Below are 14675 nucleotides of genomic sequence, written 5' to 3'. Positions count from 1 at the left end.
AATAAATCCTTCACTTGTTAATGATGCCCATATTCTATGAATGAATAAAGCTCATGAAGGATTATGAGTGGAGGGGCAGATCAGTTGGGGTATGATACAATCCATCCATTCAGTGGCGGATGCTTGAGCAACTGAATGGGCTACTGCTCCTATGATTCTTCTCACTTCCAATTATACTGGAGCATGATGTCAAAAATTAACACCAAACTCTACAAGTAAACATTTGGTCATGAGAGCAAAGGCATAATTAAAGGGATAATTTTATTTTTTAAATATATTTCTATTGAAAAAATCTATTTGTTAAATATTACCACAAATTCAAAACAATACAATTCAAAACAATACAAAGAAAGAACACAAGAAAAGGAAAAACCCAATTCACCCTCTTGTACAAATGTATAAATATATATAAAAAAAATAAGAAAACAAAACAAACTATTTAACTAACTAAATAATAACCAACAACAAAACTGATAGATAGTAATAACTCAATCCAGCCAAATAAGACAGTGATACATTTGCAGTTGCTCCTCTCTGGTTATTGGACTCGTAAATTACAATTGTAATGGTTATTTAAAAGCCCTTATTAGCATGGCAGATAAATCTGTGTCCAGGTAATCCAAAAAGGGCTGTTATATCTTAGAAATAGTGTCAGTTTTATGGTGTACCATAGTTGTGAGAAAATCCAAGGGGATATGCTCCATAACAATCTTCCGCCAACCCGACAAGCACGGGAGGTTTTACGGATAACCAACCGAGCAAGATATTCTTTCTTGTGTAGAAAGTGAGGATGTTGAAAAGTGTTTTCGTACATGCATCTACAGGGAATACACTGGACAGTGTGAAGTAGGAAGGATCAGAGGACCAGAGACAATGGGTAAGAGTGCCCATACAGACCTTGCACTTGGGACATGCTGAAGATACCCCTGGTTTAAATTTTGACAAATGGTTCAGAGCCATGTGGACACTGTGGAGAATCATCAACTGTAAAGCATGGGTCCTATGGCAAATTTATATCTTTTTTGCATTTTCCCAAATATCTTCCCACGCTGCTGAGGAAACTTCAACACCTAGCTCTCTCTCCCACGCCCTGTGGAGTCGATCGAACTCATCTGAGGGGGCACCCCCAATTGATGAAAAAAGTGCTGACAGAAAGTGTACTCTTAGCACTGAGCACTCTCCTGTCTACGTCAGATGTGTAAGGATCTGTCAAAAGTGTAATTTTGTTTTGAATAAAATCCCTAACTTGAGAAAAACAGAAGAGGCCCCTGTTAGATAGCTCGTATTTCCATGCTAACTGATCAAAAGGACATCATTGTGTCTCCCTCAAATAAATCGCCCATGCAAGACACACCCCTAGCTGCCCAATGTTCGAATCCTGAATCTATTATTCCTGGTTGAAAACCCAGCATACCAACTATAGATGAAAGAGAAAATGTTTTGCCAATATTGTGATCCCTCTGCCGAGTTGCCGTAAATGCCTTAACAGTATTGATAACTATTGGGTTGTGGCAATATTCCCTGATTGTCCTCATTTTGTCCAAAAACAGCGAGCTAGTAAGGGGCCACCCAGCCTCAGCGGTTTCAATACCTAACCGTATTGAAAGACGCCCCCACAGGCCCAATCATTCACATAGGATAAAAGTGAGCTTAGTTGGTAGCTTTTAATGTCCGGGACATCCATTCCCCGCCAATCTGTGAGGCAATCGCAGTTTAGCTAACTTAATGAGGGGCCGCTTATGATACCAAATAAGAGCCTTTCATTCTCCTGAATATTTGCTTATTGAAATCGGGGGAGCATCTACCTAGCGTAGAACAAACGGGAGAGAATATTCATCTTAATAAGCACTATCTGACCCAATCACAAGACCGGAAGTGCCTCCCATCTTTGAAGATCTTGTTTGATTTTGTCAAATAATTGAACAAAATTAGTTTTGAACAACAGATCAAGAATTGGAGTAATGAATATGCCCAAATACACAAACCCCCGTGACCACCAAAATGGGAATCGATGTTCACCCTCAAAACCTAGCTCCTTCATAAGACCATCCATAGGCATAGCTTCTGACTTTGCAAGATTAATCTAGTATCCCCGAAAATGCGCCAAATGCATTGTAACAGGCAGGGCACCGAAACTGCTGGATTTGACAAAAGAATTAGGACATCGTCCACGTACAACAAAATCTTATGTAATTTTGACCCCAATTCTGGAGCGGATATATTAGGATCCCTACGAATAACCTCCGCCAATGGTTCAATCACCAATGTAAAAAGCAATGGCGAAGGGGGACAACCCTGCTGGCTGCTCCTAAAACTGTTAAAATTGCTTCATCATACCTCACTGGTGATGACCGCAGCGAGAGGGTCACTGTAGAGAACCTTTACCCATCCTACAAAGACTTCGCCCAAGCCAAATCGCTCCAGAGTATAGAAAAGTTACGGCCACTCAACTCGGTCAAATGCCTTCTCTGCAAATAGAGAAATCACCAATCCCTATATTGGCTGTTATTGACATGCTTGAATTATATTAAGCAGCCTCCTAATGTTATTGGAGGATCTGCGGCCCTTTATGAAGCCCATCTGGTCCTCTTTAACAATAGAAGGTAACACAGTTTTCAGCCTTAACGCAAGAATCTTAGAGAGGATTTTAAAGTCCATATATGAGTGAAATGGGCCTGTACGAAGCACAGTCCTCTGGGACCTTCAAAGGGTTAATTTTTAGGTAATATTTTAAAAGAGAACAGAGAATAAAGTTGGAGAATTTTAGAGAGAGAATTTGGGGATATGCAAAAGGCCATAAGTTGAGGTGGACAGATGCCTCAGAAAGTTATGAGGCTGAAGGAGGTTACAGGGATTGATGTGACCAAGAGATTTGAAGCCACGGATGGGGGTTTTAAAATCTAGGCATTGTTAGGGGGTAAGGGATATTAATGAACAAGAATTAGATTAGATTAGATTACTTACAGTGTGGAAACAGGCCCTTCGGCCCAACAAGTCCACATCGACCCGCCGAAGCGCAACCCACCCATACCCCTACATTTACCCCTTACCTAACACTACGGGCAATTTAGCATGGCCAATTCACTTGACCCGCACATCTTTGGACTGTGGGAGGAAACTGGAGCACCCGGAGGAAACCCACACAGACATGGGGAGAATGTGCAAACTCCACACAGTCAGTCACCTGAGTCGGGAATTGAACCTGGGTCTCAGGCGCTGTGAGGCAGCAGTGCTAACCACAGTGCCACCATGCCGTCCATGTGCCACCATGCCGCCCATTATGGTAGATGATCAGGACTTGGGGTGAGTTAGGACACAAGAAGTAACATTTTGGAGGAGATCCAGTTTAAGGAGGGAAGGAGCTAAAAGCCCTGAAATAGTCAAAGCTAGATGCAGCAGATGAACTGAGACAGGGCAGAGAGGGTGGTGTAGTGGAGGTGAAACTAGGCAATCCTGATAATTGAAAGTTAAAAATCACACAACACCAGTTTATAGTCCAACAAGTTTATTTGGAAACACTAGCTTTCAGAACGCTGCTGCTTTGTCAGGTAGCAAATGGTGCAGGAATATAGGACACAGAAACCCCAGAACTTCTTTCAAGTCACATTCACAAGATAACTTAAGGTTTTAAAAAAAAGTGACATCTCAGCTCAGACACTCTCTCTCACACGCGCGCGCGCACACACATACACACACACACTCCCTCTCTCCCACACCCACACATATAAGTCTAGGAGGTGAAATTGCATTTGCAGATTTGTATTTGCAGGTACATTCTATTTTGTTCACAAAGCACACAATGTGAAGGCAGTTTTATAAACTCCTACCTTGGAAATAGAACCAGTCTGACTCAAGGTTGGAATACAGACGGACTCTAATCTCACACCTTTAATGTATTTTCTGAGCTGAGATGTCACCTTTTTTTTGAAACCTTAAGTTATCTCGGGAATGTGACTTGAAAGACGTTTGGGATTTACATATTAATGAATGGAACCCTGCAACCCATTCTAATTGATTAAATACTTAACAGCAGACTAAGTTTGTTCAATACATTGCATCAGTTCTATGACACTTTGCTCTTTTACTATAAATTCTATGTCCTATGATCCTGCTCCACTAGCTACCTGATGAAAGAGCAATGCTCTAAAAGCTAGCACTTACAAATAAACCTGTTGGACTATAACCTGATGTTGTGTCATTTTTATCTTCGTCCACCCCAGCCTAACACCAGCACCATCACATCATGATAATTGAAATGCAATGGGGTTGAACTTTCACCTTAGTGTCAAATTTCAAAAATTCTGGTTGAGCATGAGACAGTAGCCAAGGAAAGGGATGGAATGATTGGCTAGTGAATGGAGTTTGTGACAAGGAGTGAATCATATAATTATAGAATCCCTATAGTGTGGAAACAGGCCATTTGGCCCAACCAGTCAACACTGACCCTCTGAAGAGTATCCCACCCAGACCCATTCCCCTACATTTCTCCTGACTAATGCATCTAACCTACAATGAACACTATGGGTAATTCAGCTTGGCCAATTCACCTAACCTGCACATCTTTAGACTGTGGGACAAAACCGGAACAAGCAGAGGAAACCCACACAGACACAGGGAGAATGTGCAAACTCCACACAAATAGTCGCCCAAGGCTGAAATCAAACCTGGGTCCCTGGTGCTGTGAGGCAGCAGTGCTAACACTGAGCCACCATGCCTTTCCAATATTTAATTAGAATAAATTTCTTTGCATCCAGCAGAGGAAGTCTGACAAGCAGCATGACAAATTAAAGCCAGTGGAGAGCTTAGGACAGTTGGCGGTGAGTTTGAATTAGAATATCAACAGCATACTTGTGGAAACTGGCACTGTGTTTTCAGATAGTGTCACTAAGGAACAGCTAATGGATGAAAAACAGGACAGAGCCAAGGATAGATCCTTAGGAGCTTGCGATGCAACTTTATAGGAGTCAAAGAGAAGCCATTACAAATGATATTCTGATTATGATTGAGTAGGAATGGAAGGAGGAATGACAGACTGACAAGACTGGGTAATGGAGGACAGGTGTTGGAGGATGGTGCTATGAACCATTATGTCAATAACTTCTTTTACTGTTTAAGTGCATCAGTTGCCTGACACTGAGTAATATTTAATAATCTCAAATCTGTCATATAAATATTGTTTGCACATATACTTTCAGTTGTTCTTTCTTATCAATATGCTTGGAACTTATTGCTATCTGGATTAGAAGCCATTAACAACTGATTTGTCAGAATAAGATCCCATTTTTATTCAGTTTAAGCTATTTTATAGCACACGCTCGATTTGTGCAGAATGATCAGCTGCCTTTAATCTCTCTGGTGTAGAAATAAAATAACCTAACGCACTCAAGAATGCTGACAAACCTTACAGTAAACATGCATTATACTAGACACCACAGTTAGTTCTGGAAGGTAAAATTTACCTGAAGCTTATGCCATTCCTCTATCTCCACAGGCTTTCCAGCAGCCATGCTGTCTGTGAACCAGGAGATATTGAGCATCTTAAGCTTGTCTGCGTTTGACAGCTTCAGGTTTTGAATCCAGTCCCAAATTTCATTCCAAGAATTATTCTCTGTCACAATATGCGTGACTGAATCACTATTGAAAGGAAAGCATAACAATTAGAATATTATCTGTCATTTTGTGACTTGTAGTGAATGGTATTACAACATCAATGCAAGTCACTAAGGTAATCCTTCAGAGGAAAAAGTGCAGTTTATTACTGGAGTGAAAGTAGCTGAAGCATCATAACCACGAAGGATAGCTGCCCTGAAGTCTACACTCTCTACTCAGGTCATGCATCTATTAAGGTGTCACTGTGTTTTGCTAGAACTGCAAAAAAAAGATGGGGACAATTTTGCAATTTAATTGTCAGCAATGATCCAAGACAGCTGCAACTGACTTTTTAAAAATAATTATTCAAATTAGGGACATGTATGTATAAATCAACTTGTCAGAGAACAAATTACTGAAGGAAATGCAGTAAAATGCAAAGTCAAGACTAAGGATTGCAAAATTCAATAAATTTACGTTCTTATGATTCAAGCTAAACGTTGTAGCACCACAATTTAATTTTAGCCATTCAAACTCTATCAGACAGGATGCAGAATACGGTGTTTATTTTCAGCTTTCATTGGTATGCAGGAAACTAAATTAGCACTGTATTACCTGAGCAGACAGTACTTAACTTTCCATTTACATGATAAACAAACTTAACTCTTTTCACATTTCTCACAGAAAGAATTAAAAGTCTAGCTTCCATCCTTCCTTTCTAATCTTCATTATTTCCCAGATACTTTGTCTTATTGTCATCTCCCATCTTCTCAAAACTTACTTTAGTATTTTTTGCACTCTCCCAAACATGTATATCTCTTTTCACTATTTTCCCCTCTATATCAGTGACCTTCATATTTTCATTGGTGCACATATTTATTTCCTGAGTCAACATCTTCTTAAAGATCTTAAATGCTAAATAGCAGTACACTGGGGTGTTATGTAGACAAAAAAATCCTATTGAGAAGTTTCTTGAAGATAAATAACATAAGGATATCAAAGATCTAAGAAACAAGGATTGAATAACACCACTAAAAATACTTTTAGCAATGGTAGTTAGAACTCCATGTGGAGTTTCTTCATCAGTGCCCAGAAGTATGAAAAAAAAACACAAAATGCATATATACAAGCCTTTTAACCTACAGATATTGGTGTCTCTCACATATTGTCATTGTACGTAAACACATCAGACTTACCAAAATAAATATGTGCATATAGCATGTTTTAGTTATACAGTGGCACATGTCTTTCCTTCATAACTGACAGTTCCTCAAATATAACAGTACTTCTCATCTCCTTCTTGATCTCATTACATAATAATTAAAACAAAGCATCTGCACATGAGAAATCTGTTCAATACTGTGATAACGTTCCTGATCCACATTGGCAGCAGGGGGTTTTGGTAGCTACAGGACCAGAGAAGTTTTGAAGTTCACAGCACAGAAGGAGGCCATTTGGCACAGTGTGCCTGTGCCAGTTCTCAGTTTTCGCACAGAGGAAAATGAAATGTTGCATACTTCTCCTTTCTTTACATGCATAACAAGTTCCCTGTTGACAACACAATCATGCAAAATCAGTCCTTCAAATGCATGTAAAAATAGAATATTTCTATTTCCATAATTAAATGTGTTAAGTGCATTATATATTTCGAGTTTCACAGCACTTAAAGCCATCTGACCCTGAGTAACGCCATTTGTTTATCATGACACAAATCCAGAGAAGGTAACAAAATTGATGCTACTTTTCATTAAATGACCAGGTATCTAATAATCCACCTAAATGCGAATAAATTGCAGATGGAAATATACCTATGAAGAACAAGTAATCTTGAAAATTCCTGCACATTTTAAAAAAAAGCTGTTATTTACAAAACACCCCAAACTAGCTTATCAAACAACTTGTCCAAAACCCTTGAATGGATAATTATTATGAGACAACCAAATTTATAAATTTAAAAACAACTATTTATAACATAAGAACAAGAAAAACCCAGATTAATTAAATTTACCCATACGTTGGCTCTGAAAAGTTTGCTAGCTCTCTCAGTTTCACACAATAACACCAAAATACCCATAGAAATAGCAAAGCCCTCATAAATCAGGCAAGTTCTTTAGAATATCTGGAGTACATTCCCTATGGTGTTGCAGGTCCATGACACACCTGCAATCTGAGACTTGGCCTTCATACTTCCCATACATGCTAGTTCGGCTCTGCTCTCAATTTCCATTCTTTGGCCAGTGCTGAGACCTCCAATTGTGAGGAGCCTAAAAAAATACTGAAGGACTTAAAAATAGTTTACTTTGTAAAGGGACAAAGTGGGCACAAGATATTTCTTTAGAGAAGGGAGAGTAGATGGTATTTCCCCAGAAGCCAGCTGTCATTGGTACTTCCATATCCATTGCACTAAAGCACTGAATTCTTACTCCTGTCAGTCATAGAGTCATATAGCATGGAAACAGACCTTTTAGCCCAACTTGACCATGCTGACCCAGTTTCGTTAACTGAACTAGTCCCATTTGCCTGCGTTTGGCCCAAATGTCTCTAAACCTGTCCACGTACCTGTCCAGGTGTCTTTCAAATGTTGTAATTGTACTCACCTCTATCCATTCCTCTGGCAGCTCATTCCATATACGTACCACCCTCTGATGAAAAAAGTGGCCCCTCAGGTTTTTTTGAGTCTTTGCCCTCTCATCTTAAATCTAAGCCCTCTAGTTTTGGACTCCCCTACCCTGGGGAAAAGATCTTGGCTGTTCACCTTAGCCAAGCCCCTCATGATAAGACCATAAGACCATAAGACATAGGAGTGGAAGTAAGGCCATTCGGCCCATCAAGTCCACTCCGCCATACAATCATGGCTGATTGGCATTTCAACTCCACTTACCAGCGTTAAGCCTGTATAAGATCACCATTCAATTTCATATGCCCCAAGGAAAAATGTCCCAGCTTTTCCAGCCTCGCTTTATAACTCAAACCATCTAGCTTTGGTAATATCCTTGTAAATCTTTTTTACACTCTTTCTAGTCTAATAACATCCTTCTGAGAGCAGGGCATACAGAATTGTACACAGTACTCCAAAAATGGCCTTACCAAAGTCCTGTACAACCAAAACATGACATCCCAACATACTCAATGCTCTGACCAATGAAGGCAAGTATGCCAAGTGCCTTCTTCACCCAGCCGGGGTTATCAGTGACACCACTTTCAAGGAACTATGTATCTCTCTTTTCAATGACACTCCCCATTAACTGTATAAGTCCTGCCCTGGTTTGTCTTATCAAAATGCAATACATCATGTTTATTTGCATTAAACTCCATCTACCATTCCTCATCCACTGGCCCTAGGTGAACAGGATCCCATTATACTCTTAGATAATCTTATTCACTGTCCACTATACCAACAATTTTGATACCATCCGCAAACTTATTATTCATGCCTCCTATAGTCTCATCCACATCATTTATATAAATGTTGAACAACAGTAGACCCAGCACCAATCCTTGTGGCACACTGCTGGTCACAGGCCTCTAGTCTGAACAAAAACCCTCTTCCATCATCCTCTATTTCCTACGATCAAGCCCAGAACCCTACGTGATCTAAACCTGATTAACCAGTCCACCTTGTGGAATCTAGTCAAAGGCCTTTCTAAAGTCCACAGACCTCCTGACTCTGGTGGTGCCAGTGACAAAGTCACATGATCTTAGACAGGGAATTGCAACTCCATTTGCCAGACTACAGGAACGTACAGAAATAGAACAAAGACCAGTTGGTCCATCAAGCCTCTTCTATCTTTGTATAATGTAGCTTCTACACACCACCACTCACATCTGCAATTCCTTTCATTATCTACCCCTGATCTGCATGCAGCCATCCTGAACAAGACATAAAGAAAAATTTGCTTTTTTATAGACTAGTTACTGAAGTCACTGGACATCAAAATTGAGAAAGATGCAGAACAACCTACTGAGTCTTGACCACCTCTTTTATTTAGTCACAGGTAAGCCAAAATCATATCTTGGTTCTAATTACTGAGGACTTACCAGGTAATTTTAAAATCAGTTCACTTGACTGGGAATATAAAGCAGTTAAGCAACTTGGAAGAGTGCAGATCATTTTCTATCACTGTAAGCCTAAATACATTGCAACGTAAATGGGAGATCAAATGACCCAGGCCACTCGTTTATGAGACGTTAACCTCTCACCCCCTTCCCAAGAATCTATCCATCTCTGTCTTAAACATATTCAAAGATTCTACTGCCACCACCTTTTGAGGAACAGAATTCCAAAGACTTATGATCCTCTGAGACAAAACAAATAGCTAGCAAATAACCTAACTGTTTTTGGTTAGTTCATGGGATGTGAGCATCACTGACTGGGCCAGCATTTACTCCCTAACCCTAATTGTCCTGGAGAATTGGCCTGCCTTGTTGAATTGTTCACTCTTTGTGTGTAGGGACAACCATAGTGTTGTTAAGAAGTGAGCTTCAGGATTTTGACTAAGCAGCACTGGAGGGACAGTGATATAGTTCTGAGTCAGGACAGTATATGACTAGGCAGGGAATGTGCATGTAGTAATGCTCCCATGCATGTGCTGCCCTTGCCCTTCTAGGTGGTAGAGGTCACATGCTTGCAAGGTGGTGTTGATGGAGCCTTGGTGAGTTAGTGCAGTGCATCTTGTAGATGGATCACACTGCTGCCGTCACTGTGTTTTAATTATGGAGGTAGTCAATGCTTATGGTGATGGTTGGAGTGCCAATCCAGCAGGCGGCTTTGCCTGGATGGTGTTGAGATTGATGAGTGTTGTTGGAGCTGCACTCATCTAGAGAGTATTCCATCACACTCCTGACTTGTGCTTTGTGGATGTTGGACAGATTTTATGGAGATAAGAAATGAATTACTTGCTATAGAATTCCTAGAATTTTGAGGGTGAATGCCTTTAAGGGTCAGGGATATACTTGATGCAGGTGATTGCTTGTTAAGATGTACATTTTTAAGAGAGGGTGTTAACTAATGTGATGAAAATGGCAGGTCCTGTGTCAAATTAGCATTTTATATAGACTCTGGTGACTGTATGCAATGTCGATATTATCAATGTCAAAAGTGAAGCAATCGACATGGGTTGTGCTGAAAGTGATCAGGATGTAACCTCATGCTTTGGTGCTGATACTTGCTGCCTATTTATTTTAAATGGGCTCACAAGTTACGAAAACAAATGAACAATTTTTGTCCTCAGATTAACTTGATGGGTATGAGATTGCTAGCTTTGTGATTTAGATTTTCTGTAATGGCCAAGAGATTGGAAAAGAGGAATATAGGGTGTACACCGAATGTGCTGCTTTAACATTGATCCAGAGACCATGTTAAAGCTACAGACCAATATAACAATTCAAACATGCAGCCATTCATGTCCACACTGTATCACTTTGAGGCAGTGAGTATCTCTTAAAGGGGATATACATTGGTTGCAGAGGAACTTTTGACATTGACAAAATGGCTGAAAGCTTCAGGTTCTCTGATGTCACATTGGTGACCCTGGCTCAGACAACGGGAGAGAAGAGGAGGAATCTTGTTACACCTAGCAAGCCTTTCATACCTTCACTGACTGTGGGAAGATTTTACAACAGTGAACAATAGGAATTTCATGTCCAGGAATGTTTACACCACAGAAAGAGGCCATTTGTCCCATTCAGTTCATATAACTTCTCTGTGGAGCAACCCAGTGGGTCTCACTCAATCCCCAGAGCTCTGCAATTTTATTTCCTTTAGGGGCTTAATCAACTTCTTTTTGAAATCATTGTTTCCTCTTCCACTACCCTCCTGGCACTTACTGCTTAAAAAATGTTGTATTTCACACTTGCCTCCCAAGAATAAGAATCCTGTATCCCCCTGTCCTTGTTCGAACAGCTAATGCAAACAGTTTTTCCACATCTACTTTATCCAAATCTGCCATATTCTTGTGCACCTCTATCAAATCTCCCCTCAATATTATCAAAAAGGAAGACAACACTAGCTTTTTCAACTTAACCTTTTTACTAAAGTCCCCACCCTGGAATTATTTTACAAAATCTTTCTGAACCCTCTTAAGGATCCTCACATTCAGACATTGTGACTTGTACTGGATACAGAATTCCAGCTGGAATCTAACCAATGCTTCATAGACGGTCAACATAACTTCCTTGCTTTTGTACACAATGCCTCTATCTATGAAGGCAAAGATCCACATGCATAGTTAACCATTCTCCTATTATGTCCTATCACCTTCAAAGGTCAATGTACCTGCACCCTCAATCCCTCTGCTCCTGCATACTGTTTGGAATTGTGCCATTAATCCTATTTTGCCTTTCCTTATCCTTTCTGCCAAATAGCATCACATTGCACTTCTCTATTTTAAATCCCATCTGTCACTTAGTCATAGAGTCATACAGCATGGAAACAGACCCTTTGATTCAACTAGTCCATGCCAAACATAATCCCAAACTAAACTAGCCCCACCTTTCTGCTCCTGGCCTACATCCATCCAAACCTTTCCTATTCACGTAACTATCCAAATGTCTTTTAACAGTATTACACCCACAACGGGAGAATGTGCAAACTTCACATAGTCTCCCATGTCTGCGTGTCCAAGCTTCCTCCCAAAGTCTAAAGATGTCCAAGTCAGGTGGATTGGTCGTGAGAAATGCAGGGTTACAGGGATAGCGTAGGAGGGTGAGTCTGGGTGGGATGCTCTTCAGAAGGTCGGTGTGGACCCAATGGGCTGAATGGTCTGCATACACACTGTAGGGACTCAATTGCTGTAATATATCATGACGATTCAGTGAAAAAAGTGTTTTGGTGGCATGGTGGCTCAGTGACTAGCACTGCTGCCTTACAGCGCCAGGGACCCAGGTTCGATTCCAGCCTTCGGGTGACTGTCTGTGTGGAGTTTGCACATTCTCCCCGTGTCTGCGTGGGTTTCCTCCGGGTGCTCCGGTTTCCTCTCACAGTCCAAAGATGTGCAGTTTAGGTGAATTGGCCATGCTGAATAGCCCATTATGATAGATGCATTAGTCAGAGGGAAATGGGGTATGGGTAGGTTACTCATCGGAAGTCGGTGTGGACTTGTTGGGCCAAAGGGCCTGTTTCCACACTGTAGGGGAATCTAATCTAATCTAAGATAATCCTGTACTGACAATTCATTTAACAGTTTGTCCCTTCTCCTAGTTTGATTGGTTCCTCTTTCCCGTTTCCTCATATTGCAATGAGGTAACCAGAAAGCTGGCCAATCACTTTCACATTAATAATAATTTTAGTTTTGATGAGTAGATTTAACAGGGGATTCAGAATCTCCTCACTTCAGGGACTGACAGAAAAAAAAACAGAATATATATCCTGCTACTAACTCTCTCTACTTTTGCAGATTCAGGACTTGCACCAATACACCCAGCTTGCCTCCTCTAGTGGCTGCCGTCTTCCATAACTCCTCCAGGTTTGATATAGTCGGTAAATTTTGAAATTCTACTTTATATTCAGAAAAACAGTGTCCCACCATTGACCCTGAAAAAGCTCTACTGTCAACCACCCCTTCAGTGTGAAAAGAATCATTTATATAACTCACTGTCTCCTGTCCCTCAGTGAAGTATTTTATGCATTAGAGCAGTGACTCTCCGATACCACAAGCCTCACTTCCTGCCATTATATGGTGTTTTGTCAAATGCTTTTTTAAAATTCTGTAGAGACAACAAACACCACACTCCTTTAAGTCAACCTTCTCTCTTACTTCATCAGAAAATGCCTTTTAGAAATCAAAGTTAAAAAATCACAACAGGTTTATTTGGAAGTACTCACTTTTGGAGGGCTGCTCCTTCATCAAATTGCTTAGAAATCAATGCTGACTATCCTCAGTTAATTACTTATGGTTTCTGAGAATGTTCTTACATCTTTTCTTGAATAAGGATGTCACATCTGTCACTCTCCAATACGCTGATAACACCCATATGGAAGATGATGGCAGACCATTCAGGGTGGCATGGTAGCACTGTGGTTAGCACTGCTGCCTCACAGTGCCAGAGATCTGGATTTGAGTCCTACTGTCTGTGTGGAGTTTGTACTTTCTCCCGGTGTTTGTGCCAGGTGCTCTGGTTTCCTCCCACTGTCCAAAGATGTGCAGATTAGGTGGATTGGCCATACTAATTATGCCTACAGTGTTCAGATTTGTGTAGGTTAGGCACATTAACCATGGGAAATGTGGGGTTATAGGTTAGGGGGATGGATCTGGATGGGATGCTGTTCAGGAGGTTGGTTTGCCTTAATGGCCAGATGACACTGTCGGGATTCTATACATTTTCACCTTCCATGAACTGCATTTCCATGTCCTTTAGAAAACTGGGATGCAATCTATCCTGACCAGGTAATTTACCTAACCCAAACATAGCCAATCTTTCCAGTGGTTCATCTCTCTCAATTTTTATCTATCTATTGCATCTACTATCTCTATTTCTATTAATATTTTTAGGATTCCTCTTCCTTAATAAACTTTGATACAAAATATTCATTAAGTATTTTAACTTTTTCCAACATTTCTAACAATTTGTCACTTTGTTTATTTTTGGTAGGAGCCACTTCACCTCTTTGCATTCTGGTAGAAGATTGTTGGATTCCCTTTTAGGTTAGCAGCTATTCTATTTTCATATTCTTATTGTCATATTCTCTGTTTGCCAGTATTATATTCTTCTTCAATTCACCTCTCAAAATATTGAACCAAACCTGGTTCTCACTTGAAGAATTCAGCTTACATGCATTGTAGACCCTGTCTTTTCTGTTTTGATTTCTGTCTTCATTCAGGAAGTGCTGCTTTGAGTTCCCTGCCTTTCTCTCTTGTTGCAACGTACCTAGCTTGCACCTGCACCATTTCTTCCTTAAAGAAAAATTGCCCCATTACAGTTATCATCATTGGCCTTTGAATCAATTTTACCCTGGCTAGGTCCATTCTCATGTCATTGAAAGGAGTTCATTTTCATTTCCAAAGTACCCTTCCAATTTGACCTTCTAATTTATATTAACATTTATTATTTTTCCACCATTAATCTAAATCTTATGGTATGATGATCCC

At 40.3% G+C, this 14675-nt stretch overlaps 1 protein-coding gene across 1 annotated transcript in view; it reads right to left on the bottom strand.

The window, feature by feature from the left end:
* The window catches only part of dntt (deoxynucleotidyltransferase, terminal), a 268384-nt gene that overhangs the window by 243557 nt on the left and 10152 nt on the right, over nucleotides 1–14675 (bottom strand). Inside the window, exon 2 of the mRNA XM_060842390.1 lies at nucleotides 5460–5634. Coding sequence (XP_060698373.1) covers nucleotides 5460–5634 — 175 coding nt within the window. The remainder of the gene's footprint in view (nucleotides 1–5459; nucleotides 5635–14675) is intronic.

Source organism: Hemiscyllium ocellatum, chromosome 22 (assembly GCF_020745735.1).
Source record: "Hemiscyllium ocellatum isolate sHemOce1 chromosome 22, sHemOce1.pat.X.cur, whole genome shotgun sequence".
NCBI classification, from domain to species: Eukaryota; Metazoa; Chordata; class Chondrichthyes; order Orectolobiformes; family Hemiscylliidae; genus Hemiscyllium; species Hemiscyllium ocellatum.
Note: the sequence above shows the minus strand (reverse complement) of the source record. Positions and strands in the feature narration are given on the sequence as shown.